Source organism: Prunus mume, linkage group LG6 (assembly GCF_029339155.1).
Source record: "Prunus mume cultivar Tortuosa linkage group LG6, ASM2933915v1, whole genome shotgun sequence".
Taxonomy (NCBI): domain Eukaryota; kingdom Viridiplantae; phylum Streptophyta; class Magnoliopsida; order Rosales; family Rosaceae; genus Prunus; species Prunus mume.
The window spans coordinates 13,494,428-13,520,757 of record NC_142703.1 but is presented as its reverse complement, the minus strand read 5'-3'; the positions used below and the strand labels follow the sequence as shown (position 1 = coordinate 13,520,757).

The 26,330-nt window shown below is 38.3% G+C and overlaps 6 protein-coding genes and 1 pseudogene across 6 annotated transcripts; all 7 read right to left on the bottom strand.

The window, feature by feature from the left end:
• Positions 1-1,787: 1,787 nt before the first annotated feature.
• Positions 1,788-2,707, bottom strand: LOC103344147 (basic form of pathogenesis-related protein 1-like; annotated as a pseudogene).
• A 5,089-nt stretch (positions 2,708-7,796) lies between these two features.
• On the bottom strand, positions 7,797-8,727 carry LOC148916140 (pathogenesis-related protein 1A-like). The gene has a single exon (XM_089054647.1). It carries the CDS (start codon positions 8,644-8,646, stop codon positions 8,155-8,157), a length of 492 nt encoding a protein of 163 aa, XP_088910773.1. The 5' UTR covers positions 8,647-8,727; the 3' UTR covers positions 7,797-8,154.
• A 2,201-nt stretch (positions 8,728-10,928) lies between these two features.
• LOC148916139 (pathogenesis-related protein 1A-like) lies at positions 10,929-11,662 on the bottom strand. Its single transcript, XM_089054667.1, has one exon. It carries the CDS (start codon positions 11,660-11,662, stop codon positions 11,171-11,173), a length of 492 nt encoding a protein of 163 aa, XP_088910793.1. The 3' UTR covers positions 10,929-11,170.
• Positions 11,663-12,812: 1,150 nt separating this feature from the next.
• On the bottom strand, positions 12,813-13,310 carry LOC103335024 (basic form of pathogenesis-related protein 1-like). The gene has a single exon (XM_008238014.2). It carries the CDS (start codon positions 13,308-13,310, stop codon positions 12,813-12,815), a length of 498 nt encoding a protein of 165 aa, XP_008236236.2.
• Positions 13,311-18,625: 5,315 nt separating this feature from the next.
• LOC148916138 (pathogenesis-related protein 1A-like) lies at positions 18,626-19,474 on the bottom strand. Its single transcript, XM_089054669.1, has one exon. The coding sequence runs from the start codon at positions 19,398-19,400 to the stop codon at positions 18,909-18,911; it is 492 nt and encodes a 163-aa protein (XP_088910795.1). The 5' UTR covers positions 19,401-19,474; the 3' UTR covers positions 18,626-18,908.
• Positions 19,475-21,680: 2,206 nt separating this feature from the next.
• On the bottom strand, positions 21,681-22,476 carry LOC148916137 (pathogenesis-related protein 1A-like). The gene has a single exon (XM_089054645.1). The coding sequence runs from the start codon at positions 22,412-22,414 to the stop codon at positions 21,923-21,925; it is 492 nt and encodes a 163-aa protein (XP_088910771.1). The 5' UTR covers positions 22,415-22,476; the 3' UTR covers positions 21,681-21,922.
• Positions 22,477-23,563: 1,087 nt separating this feature from the next.
• Positions 23,564-24,061, bottom strand: LOC148916136 (basic form of pathogenesis-related protein 1-like). Its single transcript, XM_089054559.1, has one exon. It carries the CDS (start codon positions 24,059-24,061, stop codon positions 23,564-23,566), a length of 498 nt encoding a protein of 165 aa, XP_088910685.1.
• Positions 24,062-26,330: the final 2,269 nt, after the last annotated feature.

Sequence of the window (26,330 nt, the reverse complement as noted above, 5' to 3'; positions counted from 1 at the left end):
TGAAAATAAAACTTTTAACATATGTTTCATTTTAAATGCCTATTATAGCTTATGTACTTAATTTGTCTTTTTTTTTTTTTGGGTACTAGATTTATATATGTGCCATGTCCACATACAACTGAGACTCTTGCTAGTGCTTTGATGGATTGTTTGCTAGATTGGAACATTGATCGTAAGTTATCCACTTTGACTGTAGATAATTGCACATCTAATGATTCCATGATTGAAACATTGTTAGAAAAAATTTCTAGCTCACTGTTGTTGGATGGAAGTTTGTTTCACATGCGTTGTTGTGCACATATGTTGAACTTGATTGTTAAGGATGGTTGCATGTTATCAACACTAGCATTGAGAAAATTCGTTCTAGTGTTGCCTTTTGGTTAGCCACTTCAAAGAGAGCGGAAATATTTATTGAGGTAGCCCGTCAATTGAAAATTGAGAGCACTAAGCAATTAGAGCTAGATTTCAAATCTAGATGGAACTCTACCTATTCAATGCTTAAGACGGCAATGATATACAAAAATGTTTTTCCTCGCTTGAGACAACGTGAGTCCCTATATAAAATTATTCCTAGTGAGCAAGACTGGACAAAGGCAAATATCATTGCTGAAAAATTGCATATTTTTTATACTGTAACTAAATTGTTCTCTGGGACCAAGTATCCTACATCAAACCTTTATTTTCCACACATTTGTGAGATTAGGTTGGCAATTATGATTGGCTTTTGTCTGACCAAGATGAAGTGAAATTGATGGCCTCAAAAATGGTAACAAAGTTTGAAAAATATTGGGATACAATGCGTGACATGATGGGATTGGCAATTATTTTGGATCCAAGGTTTAAGATGAAATTGATTGAGTTTTATTTTCCTCTTATATATAAAGAGAAGTCTTCCTTGGAAATTGAGAGGATACATAAATTGTCTTATGATATTGTCAAAGAGTATCAGTCCAAGTCTAATTCAAGTGTTACTCATGAATTTTGTGAATCTTCAATTTCTACCTCTTCATCGATGACATATCAAGTTGGAGTTGGGAACTATATGCACAAGTTTGAATCTTTTCTTTCTAATTCAACTAATGTTGAGCTCGTTAAATCAGAGCTGGAACCATTATTTGGAAGAGTCTCTTTTACCTAGGACTCTTGATTTTGATATATTATCATGGGGGAGAACAAATGGCATCAAATATCCTACTTTGCATGATATTGCTAGAGATATTTTGGCCATTCCTGTGTCTACAGTTGCTTCAAAGTCGGCATTTAGCACTAGTGGAAGAATTGTAAGCCCCCATCGTAATCGACTTCATTCAAAAACTGTGAAGGCCTTGATGTGTGCTCAAGATTGGTTATGGAATGAGATAAAAGGTATTGAAAATATGTTATACAAATTTACCATTAAATGTAACTGTTACTTAGTATTTTCTAATTATTCATCTTCATTGTGAACAGGTTCGAACTCTACAGCATTGTTCCAAGGCTACACATCTGATAATGGTGTTGAGAATAAGGTAAAATATGAATTATATTATATAATTGATAATGATGTTTAATATCCTACTCTACATGATTGTAAAATTTATATTTTTGTTTTATTTGTGTCAGGGATCTTACACTGAAGAAGTTGAAAACATTACTTTGTGCGATTAAGATGTGTGATGACTACCTCTATAATGATGAACATGCTTGGACATGTAATTTTGATATGTATTAATTTTTTTTTATATAGTCTAGATTTTTAGTTAATAATAATTGAATTGATACATATGTTTGCGCTTATAGTGTTTTTTTTTTTTCGTTCAACAAACTATTTTTTTATTGGTTTTTCTTTAGTAATGGGGCGAGTAGGGGAACCCATTTCCCAATGAAGGAGGGGATGGGGAATCCCTGTTTAGAATATTATGGGTATGAAAGCGGGGATGGGGATGAGAATAGCATATCCATCCCCAATTCGACCCATTGCCATCCCTAACCAAAACACATTAAATTAATTATTTTGAGATGTAACTTTCTTCAATATGACACTCAACAATTATACATACGCAATCTAGTAAGGACGCTCTCCTACGTAATTTCCAGGAGGATAATAACTACAAATAACAAACATCCAGCCATTCTTGCACTTAGCCCTAGCACAACCCACATGAGTCGAATTGCGCCAAACCACCTGAGTGTAGTGCCCACAGACATCACCAACGCATGTGTTGGAGGCATAGTCGTAGTTGGGCTTCTCAGTCACCCAAAACTTCACAGCCTGCCCGCCGGTCATTTCTCCATAGCTTCAGCCAAGTTCTCACCATATGGCCCGTGTGAGTGCACCATTTCACACGTCTCAATCTTCGAATCCGCATACTTCTGGGCGTAGGCTGCAACGGTGTCGTTCCATTTGATTGGACCAACACCAACCTCAGCTCGAGCTCTGTTGTGTTCTTCTATGAAGTCCTGGTGGGGTTCTTTGTTGGGTCTGGCTTGAGAGACATGGGTGCTTAAGATTAGGGCTATGGAGAATATGCCAAATAAAAGCTTATTGATAGCTCCCATTTGTATCTCTTTGCAAGACTTGGATCGATGTATAAGAGGTTGATCTTAGGGCAAATTTATAGAGAGATAAGGCAATTTGGACACTAAAGAAGAAGATCTCAGATTAATTGCTGTCTGTGACATTCCTTGGATTTGGTCAGAAAATAAAGAAATAAAAACAATTACATGCCCATTTTTGGGAATTCTTGGGTTTGATTTGTATCCGTTTGCCAAAGGTGTCACACATTTGGAGATGGCAGTATAAATGCAAATTAATGGTTGTGTTGTTAAAAAATGTCATGGAAGGATAAGTTTCTAATTGAAGATGTTACTAAAAGGTGAGTAAAGACTATGGCGCCACTCTTCTTGTAGAAAATTTTGATATATTTCTATAAAATTTGGTCCCGTTTCAAAAAAAAAAAAAAAAAACAAAAAACAAACAAACTGTAGATTTCTTTCCAAAGGTAAGAATTTTTATTTATTATTTTATTTATTTCAAGATAAATAAAAACTAATGTTCATGAAATTTGAATAAGGAAGTCTTTAACAAGTAAAAATTATACAAGCGATTATCTAAACTAATCTAATTTACGAAAAAGAAACATTATCAAGGAATGAGCATACAATGAGTTATAAGTACTCAATATAAACTTTCTTAGCGTTGAATTTTTAAAAATTTTCTCAATAGAGAACAATACATTCTTTGAGAGTAAAAGAGAGACCCCATCAATAGTACATTTGTTCACCACATGATGTTTTACAAAAGAGAGACCCCACCTTCATGTGAACTCCACCCAATCATTATTTAGTCCAAAATACTACTTTAATATCAACCGACAACATCCAATCTGTTCCAAGTTCCAGTCCACCATCTCAACTTCATAAGCTTGATCAAATGCCCTCCAATTCTATTAGGGACGCTCGCCCTCATGGTTACCAGGAAGATCGTAGCTGCAAATGAAAAAAACCCAATTGTTGTCACACTTAGCCCTAGCACAACCAAGATGAACCGTGTAACGACCCGGTCCTAAATAAATTTTTATTGTTAATCTATTTAGGTAAAAGACCAGTTTATCCTATAGAATATTTTATTGGTTTAAAGTGGACTTTTTGATCGGGAAGGAGTTTGGGAATTCCGACTATACCGTTGCGTAGAGCACGGCGAGATGAGTCCGTAGACATGTGGTGGGCTCGAATTGGAGTTGTAACGAGAGAGAGATACGATCAAAATACCCTCAGTGGCATAACTGTAATTTTGGTGAAAAGAGTTTGATAAAATTGATTTTCTCTCTCTCTCTCTCTCTCTCTCTCTCTCTCTCTCTCGACAACAACATGGCCGGCCACGTTTTGGCCGGCTGTTCTCTCATCTAGCCACCAAAGTTGATGGGGTCGGTACCAAAATGACCGGGCCACCATCATCTTCCAACCCCAGCCAAGCCCCGCCGCTAGCCCCCGTAATTTCTCTGGAAAAAGCTGTGAAAGGGCCCCTTTTTGTTCGAACTGCGGCTCCGATCTCTCTCCTCCGACTGCCATTTTTGGCAATCAAGGTATGGAAATTCATCCTTTCTTCATAATATAGTTGATGGATGGGTAGGATTGTATCAATTTTGAGCTTAGATTGTCTAATTTTCGAATTGGAATTCGGCCGATTTTGGGATCGCGATTCCGGCCACTTCCGGTTAGTTTTTGGGGTAGGTCCGAGGACAAAAGTAGTTCCAAATATAGTGTTATACCTAGGGTAGGAGCCTTGAGCAGTGATTTTGAGATTTTACGGAGAAGCGTAATCGCTTTGGACACCCAAGCGCTGATGGCGCGTGTGGCACTGTAGAAAAAGGGCATTGCATCTCGACGTAACCTCCTGGTCCTCACAAGTGCATAAATGTGCTTGGATTTCAATTTGGATACCGTTTGAGTCTCGAATGGATATCGCATATTCTGCGTTATCCGGGTTCAATAGGTTTGAACCGTTGGATATTCTTAAATTTAGAATATGTTAATTTGGACATTCTTAGGATCATGTAAGATTTGGCGGATCGTAAAATGGAGTCCCGGATACTCCGGAAATGCCAACCCTAAGGCTAGGGTTACAGTAACCGACCGATCATGCGATCGTGAGCGATCCGACCGTCCAATCTTAACCAAACTTGCAGGACGCGTGTCCTAGGCCTTGTGGAACCGATAGGAACTTTCGGATTAGAGTTTGAGGGTCGTGGGCCTTGTGGGCCCGTTTGACCAAGTTTGGGTAGTTTGACCCTTGCTTGACCGTGAGTCTTCCGAGGTAGTTTTACCTTTCTCGGATGATTATAATGACCCTAGTGACAGGTCTTGAGCATTGTTGAGTTAGGTTGACTATGTGGGATTAGAATATTATTTTTATTATTTTTAATTGGGGAATTATCGGATTCTATTTTGTGGTTGAGGTTTATGCATTATTAGAAATTAATATATATATATATATATATATAAAGATATAAAAATGTTTGATTACATTGTGTAAGTACCATCCTGTGATTGTTAGGTCTCACATGGCGTAGGATTTTCTGGAATTGAGACAGACTCCATACGTGGCGTTGGAAGTTCCGGCGTATGAAGAAATTATGTAATATGAGATTATAGGTCACACGTGGCGTAGGATTTTCCGACGTGTTGACAGACACCATACGTGGCGTTGGATGTTCCGGCGTATAGGGAGAATATGTGATTGTTAGGTCCTACGTGGCGTAGGATTTTCCGGCATGAGGACAAACCCCATATGTGGAGTTGGATGTTCCTACGTATGGGGAGATTATGTGATATGTGATATGAGATGATAGGTTACACGTGGCGTAGGATTTTTCAGCGTGTTGACAAACCCCATACGTGGCGTTGGATGTTCCGGCGTATGGGGAGATTATGTGATTGTTAGGTCCCACGTGGCGTAGAATTTTTCGCCATGAGGACAAACCCCATACATGGCTTTGGATGTTCCGGCGTATGAGGAGATTATGTGATATGTGATATGAGATGGTAGGTCACACGTGGCGTAGGATTTTTCGGCATGTTGACAGACCTCATACGTGGCGTTGGATGTTCCAGCGTATGGGGAGATTATGTGATTGTTAGGTCCTACGTGGTGTAGGATTTTCCGTGAGGACAGACCCCATACGTGGCATTGGATGTTCTGGCGTATGGGGAGATTATGTGATATGTGATATGAGATGGTAGGTCGCACGTGGCATAGGATTTTCGGGCATGTTAACAAACCCCATACGTGGCCTTGGATTTTCCTGCGTATGGGGAGATTATATGAGATGTGATATGAAATAAAGAAAGATGTTTGAAATTGATCGTATGTTGTTGGGACTGGGATGATTGTTGAAAGAACTATATGTGGCTTGATCCCTTAGTAAGGGTACGTAGGCAGCCTAGGGTAGTACCTAGGTGCAGCCGCGAGCTAAACTTTACTCATGTTGTTTTATTGAGATTGGTTCGGACATTGTCGTTGGTCTGGGAATTTTGGTGTAAATGAGATGCGATTGTGTTATGGAGGTTAAAACCTCGTATGTTGGATATTTGGGAAGTTAGATGATGAAAATTGCATTTGGCCTTAATAATTATATTTGAGTTTATTAATTACCTTGCTCAAGGCAATATTTCACTTAAGGGTTTTGTTGGTTGTTTTGTTTCGGATTGTGTGAAGGCCGGAGGCCGATTATATGAATTGCATGAAATTATATTGTGCGTGCTGCCTGATTATGATATTAAATTATGAATTTTGTGCTGGTTGAAATTTGGGAAATGTTCAATTTATAGGGGAGACTTTGCCGAAATTTCGGTAGAAAGTCTCGTGCCCTTATTCCTTTATAGAAAAAGAGGATATAGTTTCATAAGTGAGCCCGACATCGGTGTGATGTCGAGAATTGCACAGTATTTATCTCGGGTTCGAGGAATTCGGGCGGGTCCTGTCAAACGAGTTACGCCAAACCACCTGAGTATAATGCCCACATTCATCCCCAACACATTTGTTGGAGCCGTAGTTAGCAGATGGATTTTTCCTTTCTCAAGAACTTTCACCCATTTGTCATGGCAAAAGTCTGAGGGAGACAAGGGCAATTACTCTTCACGTGAATAGTATCTGCCATAGCAATCTTTTTGTTGCTTTTCCACTCATTGCCATGGCAACTGAAGGACAATTACTATTCAAATGAGGTTAATTTAATTTATATGAATGAGATTAATAATTAAAAAATTGCTATGTATGTATATAAAAAAAAAATTCTCAATTTTTTATAATTTTCGATTTTTTTTAAATTTTTTCAACTTTTTAAAATTTTTTTCGTTGCTAACGTCACGGCTCTTAGGCAATAGCTCGGGTTATTATTGCCTACCGGGCTTGGTTGAGTCCATGCCTTGCATGGATTGTTTTGTACCACTTGAGGAGCATTTCTTGGCCTGGACAACCTTTTGTTAGGGCTGGACTTAGCGCTAGAAGTGCTCTAACTCTTTTTTTAAAATTCTCATTTTTATAAATTTTATTTGAAATAATAGTGGGCTACGGTATTTTAGGAATAATGCTGGGTGAAAAGATAAGATTGTGTTTTATCAAATTTACATGGTGGGAGGGAATATAAGGTGGGTGGGGAAATAGTGTGAGAATGTGAAGGTAAAAAGTCTCACATTGGAAAGTTAGAAGACCTTGCAATGGCTTATAAGGAGTTGGGTTACTCACCCCATTTCCAATTAGTTTTGGGGTGGAACCTCAACTTTCTTCATGGCATCAGAGCGTGTGAAAGCACAATGGCCACACGTGCTCTATGTCACCCAAAATGTGTTGTCCACGTGTTAAGCTTGAAAATTCGCCACACGAGTGGGGGCGTGTGAGAATGTGAAGACAAAACGTCCCACATTGGAAAGTTAAAAAACTTTGTAGGGACTTATAAGGATTTGGGTTACTCCCCCCATTGCAAATTAGTTTTAGGATAAAATCTCAACTTCCTTCAAATATGACAAGGGGTGGAAATAGCAACATTCAAAAGAAAATACGTGTGGTTATGTAGACTTAAGTTTCTTACCAAAGTAATAGATAATTAGTCCTTTATTAAAATTTTGGATAAACCAATTAGATTTTTGTCTACTTGTATTTTTCTTTCCAATGTAAGAAGCCTCAAATTCAACACTTAAGATGAAAAAATAAACATAGACATAATTGGTGAAATATAATTACAACAATGAAAACATTCAAATTTTGAAAATCTATAATGACATAAGCAATCCAAGTTCCTAGCTTTAATCACTGCAACCACAATCTTGACCAAGGGTTTTAATCCAAAAATGAAAGAATGAGGTAATGAGATAATATTTCAGAAAGAGAGAGATTGACCAAAAAAAACATGAAGAGAATGAGATAATATTTCCGTTAGATTTTACAAAACTGAAATTATATTATTCTTTTCCTTTTTTATTTATTCATTCTCTTGTAACCTTTCACAATATCATGTCAAGTGCTAGTCACGTACAGGAATGTGGTGGGTGTGGGAAAGAATTTGTATACACCCATTACATTTTATTTTTCTAATTTCACAACAGAAAAAAAACACAAGACTTTTCAACCGGCATCGTGTAGGTGAGCGTGTGCGCACGCAAGCACACATACATTGTCTAGTAGGGGCGCTCGTCCTCGGGCTGGTACATGGGATCGTAGCTGCAAACCACATAGTTCTGTCCATTGTTGCACTTTGAAATGCCACATCCGACCTCGGTGGTTTTGCCCCATACCACAGCAAGGTAGTGACCACATTCGTCTTCGCTTTTGAGGCATTTATTGGACTTTTCGTCATACAACTCCTTCTCAGTGACCCAATACTTGGTGGCAGCTGCGCCGCTCATGCCGTCGCCGGAGGCCAAGTTCTCACCCCAACGTCCCATTGAGTGCTCCATGGCGCAGTCGCCAACTCTTTTATCGGCATATTCTTGGGCATACTGGGCCAAGGTCGTGTTCCACTTGAGGGGTTTGTTGCCGACCTCTTTACGAGCCTTGTTGTGCTCCTCAACGAAGCCATCGATCTCTTCTTTGGAAATGTTTGCAGAGACAAGAGTGAAGACCAATGCGACGCAGCAGATGGCCAAAAGAAGCTTCGTGTTGAACGCCATTTTTGTTTCTTGATATGAGAAGTTTAAGGTCTTTTCTTTGTAGTAGAGAAGGTTGGATTGTTAGATGTTGATTGAAAGGGGGCATGGGATTGTGCATATTTATAGAGACACAGGCAAGTTTGTGTCCGCAAAGAGGGTCTTCGAAAATAGGCCCTTAAAAATGGGAGGGTAATATTATTTTTTTTGGATTCTGTAGATAGCCATAGAGGGGGGCCCAAATAAAGAAAAGAAAGAAGAGATCCATAGAAATTTGTGGTGTCACATATTTTGTGCTTTGAATGCGTCCATACCAAGTTTTACTCACAATAACGTGGGAAGACAATTTCTTTGGTGAGTTTCCTTTTTTTTTTTCCTTAAAAAAGTATGTTCTTCTTTTCTGTTCTTTCTTTCTGATGAATTAGTTTTTTTTATCTTTTTTTTTCTATTGGATAAGATGGAAAGAAGAAGTAACAGGGTAGATGTATTTTGAGAACATTATTGGGTGTCTTAGTGAAACTCCCTAATAATTATATTTGAGTTTATTAATTACCTTGCTTAAGGCATTATTTCACTTTAGGGTTTTGTTGGTTGTTTTGTTTCGGATTGTGTGAAGGCCGGAGGCCGATTATATGAATTGCATGAAATTATATTGTGCGTGCTGCCTGTTGGGATATTAAATTAAGAATTTTGTGCGGGTTGAAATTTGGAAAATGTTCAATTTATAGGGGAGACTCTGCCGAAATTTCGGTAAAAAGTCTCGTACCCTTATTCCTTTATGGCAAAAGAGGATATAGTTTCATAAGTGAGCCCGACATCGGGGTGATATCGAGAATTGCACAGGATTTGTCTCGGATTCCGAGGAATTCGGGGTGGGTCTGTCAAACTGAGTTACGCCAAACCACCTGAGTATAATGCCCACATTCATCCCCAACACATTTGTTGGAGCTGTAGTTAGCAGCTGGACTTTTCCTTTCTCAAGAACTTTCACCCATTTGTCATGGCAAAAGTCTGGGGGAGACAAGGGCAATTACTCTTCACATGAATAGTATCTGCCGTAGCAATCTTTTTATTGCTTTTCCACCCATTGCCATGGCAACCGAAGGACAATTACTATTAAATGAGATTAATTTAATTTATATGAATGAGATTAATAATTAAAAAAATTGCTAGGTATGTATATAATTAAAAAAAATATTCTCAATTTTTTATAATTTTCGGATTTTTTTTAAATTTTTTTCAACTTTTTAAATTTTCTTCTTTGCTAACGTCACAGACTCTCAGGCAACAGCTCGGGTTATTATTGCCTACCGGGCTTGGTTGAGTCCATGCCTTGCCTGGGTTGTTTTGTACTGCTTGAGGAGCATTTCTTGGCCTGGGCAACCTTTTGTCAGGGCTAGACTTAGCGCTAGAAGTGCTCTAACTCTTCTTTTAAAATTCTCATTTTTATAAATTTTATTTGAAATAATAGTGGGCTACGGTATTTTAGGAATAATGCTAGGTGAAAAGGTAAGACTGTGTTTTATCAAATTTACGTGGTAGGAGGGAAGATAAGGTGGGTGGGGAAATAGTGTGAGAATGTGAAGGTAAAAAGTCTCACATTGGAAAATTAGAAAACCATGCAATGACTTATAAGGAGTTGGGTTACTCGCCCCATTTCCAATTAGTTTTGGGGTGGAACCTCAACTTTCTTCATGGCATCAGAGCGTGTGAAAGCGCAATGTTAGGCTTGAAAATTCGCCACACGAGTGAGGGCGTGTGAGAATGTGAAGATAAAAAGTCCCACATTAGAAAGTTAAAAAACCTTTCAAGGGCTTATAAGGATTTGGGTTACTCCCCCCATTGCAAATTAGTTTTAGGATAAAATCTCAACTTCCTTCAAATAGAACAGGGGGTGGAAATAGCAACCTTCAAAAGAAAATACGTGTGGTTATTTAGACTTAAGTTTCTTACCAAAGTAATAGATAATTAGTCCTTTATTAAAATTTTGAATAAACCAATTATATTTTTGTCTACTTGTATTTTTCTTTCCAATGTAAGAAGTCTCAAATTCGAATCTTTTCTCACTTAAGATGAAAAAATAAACATAGACATAATTGGTGAAATATAATTACAACAATGAAAACATTCAAATTTTGAAAATCTATAATGACATAAGCAATCCAAGTTCCTAGCTTTAATCACTGCAACCACAATCTTGACCAAGGGTTTTAATCCAAAAATGAAAGAATGAGGTAATGAGATAATATTTCAGAAAGAGAGAGATTGACCAAAAAAAACATGAAGAGAATGAGATAACATTTCGGTTAGATTTTACAAAACAGAAATTATATTATTCTTCTCCTTTTTTATTTATTCATTCTCTTGTAACCTTTCACAATATCATGTCAAGTGCTAGTCACGTACAGGAATGTGGTGGGTGTGGGAAAGAATTTGTATACACCCATTACATTTTATTTTTCTAATTTCACAACAGAAAAAAAACACAGGACTTTTCAACCGGCATCGTGTAGGTGAGCGTGTGTGCACGCAAGCACACATACATTGTCTAGTAGGGGCGCTCGTCCTCGGGCTGGTACATGGGATCGTAGCTGCAAACCACATAGTTCTGTCCATTGTTGCACTTTGAAATGCCACATCCGACCTCGGTGGTTTTGCCCCATACCACAGCAAGGTAGTGACCACATTCGTCTTCGCTTTTGAGGCATTTGTTGGACTTTTCGTCATACAACTCCTTCTCAGTGACCCAATACTTGGTGGCAGCTGCGCCGCTCATGCCGTCGCCGGAGGCCAAGTTCTCACCCCAACGTCCCATTGAGTGCTCCATGGCGCAGTCGCCAACTCTTTTATCGGCATATTCTTGGGCATACTGGGCCAAGGTCGTGTTCCACTTGAGGGGTTTGTTGCCAACCTCTTTACGAGCCTTGTTGTGCTCCTCAACGAAGCCATCGATCTCTTCTTTGGAAATGTTTGCAGAGACAAGAGTGAAGACCAATGCGACGCAGCAGATGGCCAAAAGAAGCTTCGTGTTGAACGCCATTTTTGTTTCTTGATATGAGAAGTTTAAGGTCTTCTCTTTGTAGTAGAGAAGGTTGGATTGTTAGATGTTGATTGAAAGGGGGCATGGGATTGTGCATATTTATAGAGACACAGGCAAGTTTGTGTCCGCAAAGAGGGTCTTCGAAAATAGGCCCTTAAAAATGGGAGGGTTGAATATTATTTTTTTTGGATTCTGTAGATAGCGATAGAGGGGGGCCCAAATAAAGAAAAGAAAGAAGAGATCCATAGAAATTTGTGGTGTCACATCTTTTGTGCTTGGAATGCGTCCATACCAAGTTTTACTCACAATAACAGGGTAGATGTATTTTGAGAACATTATTGGGTGTCTTTAGTAATATGTCTTTTGTTTTTCCTTCAGTTGTGTCTGTTGTTCCTCATGATTTAGTTGGCCTCCTTTCTTCTAGGCGTCTATATGCTATTGTTTAAACCTGTCTTCTGGTCCTAATCCCCTTTGTTCACTGAAAAAACTGAAAAAGAAAATCACCATACTCTAGTATTTGGTGTCACCCACTATTCGTTTCTAATTTAGCCATATTCTTTTTTATAAGAATTCACACATGTTTTTTTTTTCTTATGAACAAACTCATGTTATAATGTGCGTTTATTTGTTAATATTATACCATTGGATGCAAAGGACTTGTAACTCAAATAGCTAAGAGTATTTACTCTACATTCGAGGTCCTAAGTTCGATTCCACCCTCCCTCAATATGGCGTGTATAAGAAAATTTATGTCACAAGACATAAATTTGTCGTCCACTTATCAATTTCTAATGTTACAGTGACAAAAAAAAAAAAAAAAAAAAAAATTCTTCAATTATTTATAATCTTAGTGGTTTTGAACTGTTACTCTCTCTTCTTCTTTTTTCTCTCTTTCTTCCTTTTAGAAATATCGGCTCCAAAATCTCTACCCTCATCAGAGCTATTGCGCACCTATCAAATTTGTAGCTATCTAAGGAGTCAAAAAATCATAAGCACAACCATACATAATTCAAATCAACGCACCATATATATATATATATATATATATATATATATTCTCTTTCATTTTTATCAACCAAAACACATTAAATTAATTATTTTGAGATGTAACTTTCTTCAATATGACACTCAACAATTATACATACACAATCTAGTAAGGACGCTCTCCTATATAATTTCCAGGCGGGTAATAACTACAAATCACAAACATCCAGCCATTCTTGCACTTAGCCCTAGCACAACCCACATGAGTCGAATTGCGCCAAACCACCTGAGTGTAGTGCCCACAGACATCACCAACGCATGTGTTGGAGGCATAGTCGTAGTTGGGCTTCTCAGTCACCCAAAACTTCACAGCCTGCCCGCCGGTCATTTCTCCATAGCCTTCAGCCAAGTTCTCACCATATGGCCCCTGTGAGTGCACCATTTCACACGTCTCAATCTTCGAATCCGCATACTTCTGGGCGTAGGCTGCAACGGTGTCGTTCCATTTGATTGGACCAACACCAACCTCAGCTCGAGCTCTGTTGTGTTCATCTATGAAGTCCTGGTGGTGGGGTTCTTTGTTGGGTCTGGCCTGAGAGACATGGGTGCTTAAGATTAGGGCTATGGAGAATATGCCAAATAAAAGCTTATTGATAGCTCCCATTTGTATCTCTTTGCAAGGCTTGGATCGATGTATTAGAGGTTGATATTAGGGCAAATTTATAGAGAGATAAGGCAATTTGGACATTAAAGAAGAAGATCTCAGATTAATTGCTGTCTGTCACATTCCTTGGATTTCGTCAGAAAATAAAGAAATAAAAACAATACATACATGCCCATTTTTGGGAATTCTTGGGTTTGATTTGTATCCGTTTGCCAAAGGTGTCACACATTTGGAGATGGCAGTATAAATGCAAATTAATGGTTGTGTTGTTAAAAAATGTCATGGAAGGATAAGTTTCTAATTGAAGATGTTACTAAAAGGTGAGTAAAGACTATGGCGCCACTCTTCTTGTAGAAAATTTTGATATATTTCTATAAAATTTGGTCCCGTTTCAAAAAAAAAAAAAAAAAACAAACAAACAAACTGTAGATTTCTTTCCAAAGGTAAGAATTTTTATTTATTATTTTATTTATTTCAAGATAAATTAAAAACTAATGTTCATGAAATTTGAATAAGGAACTCTTTAACAAGTAAAAATTATACAAGCGATTATCTAAACTAATCTAATTTACGAAAAAGAAACATTATCAAGGAATGAGCATACAATGAGTTATAAGTACTCAATATAAACTTTCTTAGCGTTGAATTTTTAAAAATTTTCTCAATAGAGAACAATACATTCTTTAAGAGTAAAAGAGAGACCCCATCAATAGTACATTTGTTCACCACATGATGTTTTACAAAAGAGAGACCCCACCTTCATGTGAACTCCACCCAATCATTATTTAGTCCAAAATACTACTTTAATATCAACCGACAACATCCAATCTGTTCCAAGTTCCAGTCCACCATCTCAACTTCATAAGCTTGATCAAATGCCCTCCAATTCTATTAGGGACGCTCGCCCTCATGGTTACCAGGAAGATCGTAGCTGCAAATGAAAAAAACCCAATTGTTGTCACACTTAGCCCTAGCACAACCAAGATGAACCGTGTAACGACCCGGTCCTAAATAAATTTTTATTGTTAATCTATTTAGGTAAAAGACCAGTTTATCCTATAGAATATTTTATTGGGTTTAAAGTGGACTTTTTGATCGGGAAGGAGTTTGGGAATTCCGACTATACCGTTGCGTAGAGGACGGCGAGATGAGTCCGTAGACATGTGGTGGGCTCGAATTGGAGTTGTAACGAGAGAGAGATACAATCAAAATACCCTCAGTGGCATAACTGTAATTTTGGTGAAAAGAGTTTGATAAAATTTGATTTTCTCTTTCTTTCTCTCTCTCTCTCTCTCTCGACAACAACATGGCCCACGTTTTGGCCGGCTGTTCTCTCATCTGCCACCAAAGTTGATGGGTCGGTACCAAAATGACGCCACCGTCATCTTCAACCCCAAAGCCCGCCGCTAGCCCCGTAATTTCTCTGGAAAAGCTGTGAAAGGGCCCTTTTTGTTCGAACTTCGCGGCTCCGATCTCTCTCCTCCGACTGCCATTTTTGGCAATCAAGGTATGGAAATTCATCCTTTCTTTATAATATAGTTGATGGATGGGTAGGATTGTATCAATTTTGAGCTTAGATTGTCTAATTTTCGAATTGGAATTCGGCCGATTTTGGGATCGCGATTCCGGCCACTTCCGGTCAGTTTTTGGGGTAGGTCCGAGGACAAAAGTAGTTCCAAATATAGTGTTATACCTAGGGTAGGAGCCTTGAGCAGTGATTTTGAGATTTTACGGAGAAGCGTAATCGCTTTGGACACCCAAGCGCTGATGGCGCGTGGCACTGTAGAAAAAGGGCATTGCATCTCGACGTAACCTCCTGGTCCTCACAAGTGCATAAATGTGCTTGGATTTCAATTTGGATACCGTTTGAGTCTCGAATGGATATCGCATATTCTGCGTTATCTGGGTTCAATAGGTTTGAACCGTTGGATATTCTTAAATTTAGAATATGTTAATTTGGACATTCTTAGGATCATGTAAGATTTGGCGGATCGTAAAATGGAGTCCCGGATACTCCGGAAATGCCAACCCTAAGGCTAGGGTTACATGTAACCGACCGATCATGCGATCGTGAGCGATCCGACCGTCCAATCTTAACCAAACTTGCAGGACGCGTGTCCTAGGCCTTGTGGAACCGATAGGAACTTTCGGATTAGAGTTTGAGGGTCGTGGGCCTTGTGGGCCCGTTTGACCAAGTTTGGGTAGTTTGACCCTTGCTTGACCGTGAGTCTTCCGAGGTAGTTTTACCTTTCTCGGATGATTATAATGACCCTAGTGACAGGTCTTGAGCATTGTTGAGTTAGGTTGACTATGTGGGATTAGAATATTATTTTTATTATTTTTAATTGGGGAATTATCGGATTCTATTTTGTGGTTGAGGTTTATGCATTATTAGAAATTAATATATATATATATATATTATAAAGATATAAAAATGTTTGATTACATTGTGTAAGTACCATCCTGTGATTGTTAGGTCTCACATGGCGTAGGATTTTCTGGAATTGAGACAGACCCCATACGTGGCGTTGGAAGTTCCGGCGTATGAAGAAATTATGTAATATGAGATTATAGGTCACACGTGGCGTAGGATTTTCCGACGTGTTGACAGACACCATACGTGGCGTTGGATGTTCCGGCGTATAGGGAGAATATGTGATTGTTAGGTCCTACATGGCGTAGGATTTTCCGGCATGAGGACAAACCCCATACGTGGAGTTGGATGTTCCTACGTATGGGGAGATTATGTGATATGTGATATGAGATGATAGGTTACACGTGGCGTAGGATTTTTCAGCGTGTTGACAAACCCCATACGTGGCGTTGGATGTTCCGACGTATGGGGAGATTATGTGATTGTTAGGTCCCACGTGGCGTAGAATTTTTCGCCATGAGGACAAACCCCATACATGGCTTTGGATGTTCCGGCGTATGAGGAGATTATGTGATATGTGATATGAGATGGTAGGTCACACGTGGCATAGGATTTTTCGGCATGTTGACAGACCTCATACGTGGCGTTGGATGTTCCAGCGTATGGGGAGATTATGTGATTGTTAGGTCCTACGTGGTGTAGGATTTTCCGGCGTGAGGACAGACCCCATACGTGGCATTGGATGTTCTGGCGTATGGGGAGATTATGTGATATGTGATATGAGATGGTAGGTCGCACGTGGCATAGGATTTTCGGGCATGTTAACAAACCCCATACGTGGCCTTGGATTTTCCTGCGTATGGGGAGATTATATGAGATGTGATATGAAATAAAGAAAGATGTTTGAAATTGATCGTATGTTGTTGGGACTGGGATGATTGTTGAAAGAACTATATGTGGCTTGATCCCTTAGTAAGGGTACGTAGGCAGCCTAGGGTAGTACCTAGGTGCAGCCGCGAGCTAAACTTTACTCATGTTGTTTTATTGAGATTGGTTCGGACATTGTCGTTGGTCTGGGAATTTTGGTGTAAATGAGATGCGATTGTGTTAGGAGGTTAAAACCTCGTATGTTGGATATTTGGGAAGTTAGATGATGAAAATTGCATTTGGCCTTAATAATTATATTTGAGTTTATTAATTACCTTGCTCAAGGCAATATTTCACTTAAGGGTTTTGTTGGTTGTTTTGTTTCGGATTGTGTGAAGGCCGGAGGCCGATTATATGAATTGCATGAAATTATATTGTGCGTGCTGCCTGATATGATATTAAATTATGAATTTTGTGCTGGTTGAAATTTGGGAAATGTTCAATTTACAGGGGAGACTTTGCCGAAATTTCGGTAGAAAGTCTCGTGCCCTTATTCCTTTATAGAAAAAGAGGATATAGTTTCATAAGTGAGCCCGACATCGGTGTGATGTCGAGAATTGCACAGTATTTATCTCGGGTTCGAGGAATTGGGCGGGTCTGTCAAATCGAGTTACGCCAAACCACCTGAGTATAATGCCCACATTCATCCCCAACACATTTGTTGGAGCCGTAGTTAGCAGATGGATTTTTCCTTTCTCAAGAACTTTCACCCATTTGTCATGGCAAAAGTCTGAGGGAGACAAGGGCAATTACTCTTCACGTGAATAGTATCTGCCATAGCAATCTTTTTGTTGCTTTTCCACTCATTGCCATGGCAACTGAAGGACAATTACTATTCAAATGAGGTTAATTTAATTTATATGAATGAGATTAATAATTAAAAAAATTGCTATGTATGTATATAAAAAAAAAATTCTCAATTTTTTATAATTTTCGGATTTTTTTTAAATTTTTTTCAACTTTTTAAAATTTTTTTCGTTGCTAACGTCACGGCTCTTAGGCAATAGCTCGGGTTATTATTGCCTACCGGGCTTGGTTGAGTCCATGCCTTGCATGGATTGTTTTGTACCACTTGAGGAGCATTTCTTGGCCTGGACAACCTTTTGTTAGGGCTGGACTTAGCGCTAGAAGTGCTCTAACTCTTTTTTTAAAATTCTCATTTTTATAAATTTTATTTGAAATAATAGTGGGCTACGGTATTTTAGGAATAATGCTGGGTGAAAAGATAAGATTGTGTTTTATCAAATTTACATGGTGGGAGGGAATATAAGGTGGGTGGGGAAATAGTGTGAGAATGTGAAGGTAAAAAGTCTCACATTGGAAAGTTAGAAGACCTTGCAATGGCTTATAAGGAGTTGGGTTACTCACCCCATTTCCAATTAGTTTTGGGGTGGAACCTCAACTTTCTTCATGGCATCAGAGCGTGTGAAAGCACAATGGCCACACGTGCTCCATGTCACCCAAAATGTGTTGTCCACGTGTTAAGCTTGAAAATTCGCCACACGAGTGGGGGCGTGTGAGAATGTGAAGACAAAACGTCCCACATTGGAAACTTAAAAAACTTTGTAGGGACTTATAAGGATTTGGGTTACTCCCCCCATTGCAAATTAGTTTTAGGATAAAATCTCAACTTCCTTCAAATATGACAGGGGGTGGAAATAGCAACATTCAAAAGAAAATACGTGTGGTTATGTAGACTTAAGTTTCTTACCAAAGTAATAGATAATTAGTCCTTTATTAAAATTTTGGATAAACCAATTAGATTTTTGTCTACTTGTATTTTTCTTTCCAATGTAAGAAGCCTCAAATTCAACACTTAAGATGAAAAAATAAACATAGACATAATTGGTGAAATATAATTACAACAATGAAAACATTCAAATTTTGAAAATCTATAATGACATAAGCAATCCAAGTTCCTAGCTTTAATCACTGCAACCACAATCTTGACCAAGGGTTTTAATCCAAAAATGAAAGAATGAGGTAATGAGATAATATTTCAGAAAGAGAGAGATTGACCAAAAAAAACATGAAGAGAATGAGATAATATTTCCGTTAGATTTTACAAAACTGAAATTATATTATTCTTTTCCTTTTTTATTTATTCATTCTCTTGTAACCTTTCACAATATCATGTCAAGTGCTAGTCACGTACAGGAAGGTGGTGGGTGTGGGAAAGAATTTGTATACACCCATTACATTTTATTTTTCTAATTTCACAACAGAAAAAAAACACAAGACTTTTCAACCGGCATCGTGTAGGTGAGCGTGTGCGCACGCAAGCACACATACATTGTCTAGTAGGGGCGCTCGTCCTCGGGCTGGTACATGGGATCGTAGCTGCAAACCACATAGTTCTGTCCATTGTTGCACTTTGAAATGCCACATCCGACCTCGGTGGTTTTGCCCCATACCACAGCAAGGTAGTGACCACATTCGTCTTCGCTTTTGAGGCATTTATTGGACTTTTCGTCATACAACTCCTTCTCAGTGACCCAATACTTGGTGGCAGCTGCGCCGCTCATGCCGTCGCCGGAGGCCAAGTTCTCACCCCAACGTCCCATTGAGTGCTCCATGGCGCAGTCGCCAACTCTTTTATCGGCATATTCTTGGGCATACTGGGCCAAGGTCGTGTTCCACTTGAGGGGTTTGTTGCCGACCTCTTTACGAGCCTTGTTGTGCTCCTCAACGAAGCCATCGATCTCTTCTTTGGAAATGTTTGCAGAGACAAGAGTGAAGACCAATGCGACGCAGCAGATGGCCAAAAGAAGCTTCGTGTTGAACGCCATTTTTGTTTCTTGATATGAGAAGTTTAAGGTCTTTTATTTGTAGTAGAGAAGGTTGGATTGTTAGATGTTGATTGAAAGGGGGCATGGGATTGTGCATATTTATAGAGACACAGGCAAGTTTGTGTCCGCAAAGAGGGTCTTCGAAAATAGGCCCTTAAAAATGGGAGGGTAATATTATTTTTTTTGGATTCTGTAGATAGCCATAGAGGGGGGCCCAAATAAAGAAAAGGAAGGAGAGATCCATAGAAATTTGTGGTGTCACATATTTTGTGCTTTGAATGCGTCCATACCAAGTTTTACTCACAATAACGTGGGAAGACAATTTCTTTGGTGAGTTTCCTTTTTTTTTTTCCTTAAAAAAGTATGTTCTTCTTTTCTGTTCTTTCTTTATGATGAATTAGTTTTTTTTATCTTTTTTTTTCTATTGGATAAGATGGAAAGAAGAAGTAACAGGGTAGATGTATTTTGAGAACATTATTGGGTGTCTTAGTGAAACTCCCTAATAATTATATTTGAGTTTATTAATTACCTTGCTTAAGGCATTATTTCACTTTAGGGTTTTGTTGGTTGTTTTGTTTCGGATTGTGTGAAGGCCGGAGGCCGATTATATGAATTGCATGAAATTATATTGTGCGTGCTGCCTGTTGGGATATTAAATTAAGAATTTTGTGCGGGTTGAAATTTGGAAAATGTTCAATTTATAGGGGAGACTCTGCCGAAATTTCGGTAAAAAGTCTCGTACCCTTATTCCTTTATGGCAAAAGAGGATATAGTTTCATAAGTGAGCCCGACATCGGGGTGATGTCGAGAATTGCACAGATTTGTCTCGGATTCCGAGGAATTCGGGGTGGGTCTGTCAAACTGAGTTACGCCAAACCACCTGAGTATAATGCCCACATTCATCCCCAACACATTTGTTGGAGCTGTAGTTAGCAGCTGGACTTTTCCTTTCTCAAGAACTTTCACCCATTTGTCATGGCAAAAGTCTGGGGGAGACAAGGGCAATTACTCTTCACATGAATAGTATCTGCCGTAGCAATCTTTTTATTGCTTTTCCACCCATTGCCATGGCAACCGAAGGACAATTACTATTAAATGAGATTAATTTAATTTATATGAATGAGATTAATAATTAAAAAAATTGCTAGGTATGTATATAATTAAAAAAAATATTCTCAATTTTTTATAATTTTCGGATTTTTTTTAAATTTTTTTCAACTTTTTAAATTTTCTTCTTTGCTAACGTCACAGCTCTCAGGCAACAGCTCGGGTTATTATTGCCTACCGGGCTTGGTTGAGTCCATGCCTTGCCTGGGTTGTTTTGTACTGCTTGAGGAGCATTTCTTGGCCTGGGCAACCTTTTGTCAGGGCTAGACTTAGCGCTAGAAGTGCTCTAACTCTTCTTTTAAAATTCTCATTTTTATAAATTTTATTTGAAATAATAGTGGGCTACGGTATTTTAGGAATAATGCTAGGTGAAAAGGTAAGACTGTGTTTTATCAAATTTACATGGTAGGAGGGAAGATAAGGTGGGTGGGGAAATAGTGTGAGAATGTGAAGGTAAAAAGTCTCACATTGGAAAATTAGAAAACCATGCAATGACTTATAAGGAGTTGGGTTACTCGCCCCATTTCCAATTAGTTTTGGGGTGGAACCTCAACTTTCTTCATGGCATCAGAGCGTGTGAAAGCGCAATGTTAGGCTTGAAAATTCGCCACACGAGTGAGGGCGTGTGAGAATGTGAAGATAAAAAGTCCCACATTAGAAAGTTAAAAAACCTTTCAAGGGCTTATAAGGATTTGGGTTACTCCCCCCATTGCAAATTAGTTTTAGGATAAAATCTCAACTTCCTTCAAATAGAACAGGGGGTGGAAATAGCAACCTTCAAAAGAAAATACGTGTGGTTATTTAGACTTAAGTTTCTTACCAAAGTAATAGATAATTAGTCCTTTATTAAAATTTTGAATAAACCAATTATATTTTTGTCTACTTGTATTTTTCTTTCCAATGTAAGAAGTCTCAAATTCGAATCTTTTCTCACTTAAGATGAAAAAATAAACATAGACATAATTGGTGAAATATAATTACAACAATGAAAACATTCAAATTTTGAAAATCTATAATGACATAAGCAATCCAAGTTCCTAGCTTTAATCACTGCAACCACAATCTTGACCAAGGGTTTTAATCCAAAAATGAAAGAATGAGGTAATGAGATAATATTTCAGAAAGAGAGAGATTGACCAAAAAAAACATGAAGAGAATGAGATAACATTTCGGTTAGATTTTACAAAACAGAAATTATATTATTCTTCTCCTTTTTTATTTATTCATTCTCTTGTAACCTTTCACAATATCATGTCAAGTGCTAGTCACGTACAGGAATGTGGTGGGTGTGGGAAAGAATTTGTATACACCCATTACATTTTGTTTTTCTAATTTCACAACAGAAAAAAAACACAGGACTTTTCAACCGGCATCGTGTAGGTGAGCGTGTGTGCACGCAAGCACACATACATTGTCTAGTAGGGGCGCTCGTCCTCGGGCTGGTACATGGGATCGTAGCTGCAAACCACATAGTTCTGTCCATTGTTGCACTTTGAAATGCCACATCCGACCTCGGTGGTTTTGCCCCATACCACAGCAAGGTAGTGACCACATTCGTCTTCGCTTTTGAGGCATTTGTTGGACTTTTCGTCATACAACTCCTTCTCAGTGACCCAATACTTGGTGGCAGCTGCGCCGCTCATGCCGTCGCCGGAGGCCAAGTTCTCACCCCAACGTCCCATTGAGTGCTCCATGGCGCAGTCGCCAACTCTTTTATCGGCATATTCTTGGGCATACTGGGCCAAGGTCGTGTTCCACTTGAGGGGTTTGTTGCCGACCTCTTTACGAGCCTTGTTGTGCTCCTCAACGAAGCCATCGATCTCTTCTTTGGAAATGTTTGCAGAGACAAGAGTGAAGACCAATGCGACGCAGCAGATGGCCAAAAGAAGCTTCGTGTTGAACGCCATTTTTGTTTCTTGATATGAGAAGTTTAAGGTCTTCTCTTTGTAGTAGAGAAGGTTGGATTGTTAGATGTTGATTGAAAGGGGGCATGGGATTGTGCATATTTATAGAGACACAGGCAAGTTTGTGTCCGCAAAGAGGGTCTTCGAAAATAGGCCCTTAAAAATGGGAGGGTTGAATATTATTTTTTTTGGATTCTGTAGATAGCGATAGAGGGGGGCCCAAATAAAGAAAAGAAAGAAGAGATCCATAGAAATTTGTGGTGTCACATCTTTTGTGCTTGGAATGCGTCCATACCAAGTTTTACTCACAATAACAGGGTAGATGTATTTTGAGAACATTATTGGGTGTCTTTAGTAATATGTCTTTTGTTTTTCCTTCAGTTGTGTCTGTTGTTCCTCATGATTTAGTTGGCCTCCTTTCTTCTAGGCGTCTATATGCTATTGTTTAAACCTGTCTTCTGGTCCTAATCCCCTTTGTTCACTGAAAAAACTGAAAAAGAAAATCACCATACTCTAGTATTTGGTGTCACCCACTATTCGTTTCTAATTTAGCCATATTCTTTTTTATAAGAATTCACACATGTTTTTTTTTTCTTATGAACAAACTCATGTTATAATGTGCGTTTATTTGTTAATATTATACCATTGGATGCAAAGGACTTGTAACTCAAATAGCTAAGAGTATTTACTCTACATTCGAGGTCCTAAGTTCGATTCCACCCTCCCTCAATATGGCGTGTATAAGAAAATTTATGTCACAAGACATAAATTTGTCGTCCACTTACATCAATTTCTAATGTTACAGTGACAAAAAAAAAAAAAAAAAAAAAAATTCTTCAATTATTTATAATCTTAGTGGTTTTGAACTGTTACTCTCTCTTCTTCTTTTTTCTCTCTTTCTTCCTTTTAGAAATATCGGCTCCAAAATCTCTACCCTCATCAGAGCTATTGCGCACCTATCAAATTTGTAGCTATCTAAGGAGTCAAAAAATCATAAGCACAACCATACATAATTCAAATCAACGCACCATATATATATATATATATATATATATATATCTCTTTCATTTTTATCAACCAAAACACATTAAATTAATTATTTTGAGATGTAACTTTCTTCAATATGACACTCAACAATTATACATACACAATCTAGTAAGGACGCTCTCCTATATAATTTCCAGGCGGGTAATAACTACAAATCACAAACATCCAGCCATTCTTGCACTTAGCCCTAGCACAACCCACATGAGTCGAATTGCGCCAAACCACCTGAGTGTAGTGCCCACAGACATCACCAACGCATGTGTTGGAGGCATAGTCGTAGTTGGGCTTCTCAGTCACCCAAAACTTCACAGCCTGCCCGCCGGTCATTTCTCCATAGCCTTCAGCCAAGTTCTCACCATATGGCCCCTGTGAGTGCACCATTTCACACGTCTCAATCTTCGAATCCGCATACTTCTGGGCGTAGGCTGCAACGGTGTCGTTCCATTTGATTGGACCAACACCAACCTCAGCTCGAGCTCTGTTGTGTTCATCTATGAAGTCCTGGTGGTGGGGTTCTTTGTTGGGTCTGGCCTGAGAGACATGGGTGCTTAAGATTAGGGCTATGGAGAATATGCCAAATAAAAGCTTATTGATAGCTCCCATTTGTATCTCTTTGCAAGGCTTGGATCGATGTATTAGAGGTTGATATTAGGGCAAATTTATAGAGAGATAAGGCAATTTGGACATTAAAGAAGAAGATCTCAGATTAATTGCTGTCTGTCACATTCCTTGGATTTCGTCAGAAAATAAAGAAATAAAAACAATTACATGCCCATTTTTGGGAATTCTTGGGTTTGATTTGTATCCGTTTGCCAAAGGTGTCACACATTTGGAGATGGCAGTATAAATGCAAATTAATGGTTGTGTTGTTAAAAAATTTCACGGAAGGATAAGTTTCTAATCGAAGATATTACTGAAAGGTGAATAAAGACTATGGCGCTACTCTTTTCTAGTAGAAAATTTTGATATATTTCTATAAAATGTGGTCTCGTTTCAAAGAAAAAAAAAGTAGATTTCTTTCCAAATGTAAGAAATTTTTTTAAATTTTTTTACTTCAAGATTTTTTTAAAAAAACTCTCGTTCATGAAATTTGAATCAGAAAGTCTTAAACAAGTAAAAATTATGCAAGTGATTCTCTAAATTAATTTACTTTACGAAAAAGAAACATTATCAAGGAAGGTGACGACGACACATTACCACGGAATGAGCATACAATGAGTTAAAAGTACTCATAAACTTTCTTAGCGCTGAATTTTTTTAATTTTTCTCAATAGAGAACAATACATTCTTTAAGAGTAAAAACGAACATCAGAGCTAGAAAGGGTGATCACATCAATAGTACATTTGTCCACCACATGATGTTTTACAAAAGAGAGACCCCACCTTCATGTGAACTCCAGCCAATCATTATTTAGTCCAAAATACTACTTTAATATCAACCAGCAACATCCAATCTGTTCCAAGTTCCAGTCCACCATCTCAACTTCATCAGCTTGATCAAATGCCCACCAATTCTATTAGGGACGCTCGCCCTCATAGTTACCAGGAGGATCGTAGCTGCAAATGACAAAAACCCAATTGTTGTCACACTTAGCCCTAGCACAACCAAGATGAACCGAGTTCCGCCAAACCACCTGAGCATAACGCCCACATTCATCCCCAACACATTTGTTGGACCCGTAGTTAGCAGCGGGATTTTTTCTTTCTTAGAGCACTTTCACCCATTTATCATGGCAAAAGTCTAGGGGAGACAAGGGCAATTACTCTTCACGTAAATAGTTTCTGCCATTGCAATTTTTTTGTTGCTTTTCCACCCAATGACATGGCAATTGAAAAACAATTACTATTCACATGAGATTAATTTAATTTATATGTATGAGATTAATAATAATAAAAAATGCTAGGTATGTATAAAAATATATATATTCTTAATTTTTTGTAATTTTTCAGAATTTTTTTCAATTTTTTTCACAGACGTCACACTCTCATGCAATAGCTCGGGTTGTTCTTGCCTCAGGGCTTGGTTGAGTATACGCCTTGCCTGGGTTGTTTTGTACCCCTTGAGGAGCATTTCTTGGCATGGGCAACCTTTTGTCAGGGCTGGACTTAGCGCTGGAAGTGCTCTTACTCTTTTTTTTTAAATTCTCCTTTTTATAAATTTTATTTGAAATAATAGTGGGCTACAGTATTTTAGGAATAATGCTGGGTGAAAAGATAAGATTGTGTTTTACCAAAGTTACATGGTGGGAGGGAAGATAAGGTGGGTAAGAAAATAGTGTCAAAATGTGAAGGTAAAAAGTCTCACATTGGAAAGTTAGAAAACTTTGCAATGGCTTATAAGGAGTTGGGTTACTCTCCCCATTTCCAATTACTATTGGGGTGGAACCTCAACTTTCTTCATGGCATCATAGCAGGTTGCCCACGTGTGAAAGCCCAATGGTCACACGTGCTTCATGTCACCCAAAATATGTTGTCCACGTGTTAAGCTTGAAAATTCGTCACATGAGTGGGGACGTGTGAGATTGTGAGGGTAAAAGTCTCACATTGGAAAGTTAGAAAACCTTGCAAGGGCTTATAAGGATCTGGGTTACTCCTCCCCTTGCAAATTAATTTTATGGTGAAATCTCAACTTCCTTCAAATAGGATCCTACCTTTAAAAGTACGTAATGTATAATTAGTCTGCAACCACCTCAATCTTGTCATAGACAAATTTGGGTGAAATTAATAAACAATGAAAACATTCAAGTTTTCAAATCTATAATGAAAGAATCCAAGTTCCTAGCAACCGTCTTGTCCAATTTTAATCCAAAAATGAGATAATATTTCAAAAAGAGAGAGATTGACCAAAAAAACATAAAGAGAATGAGATAAT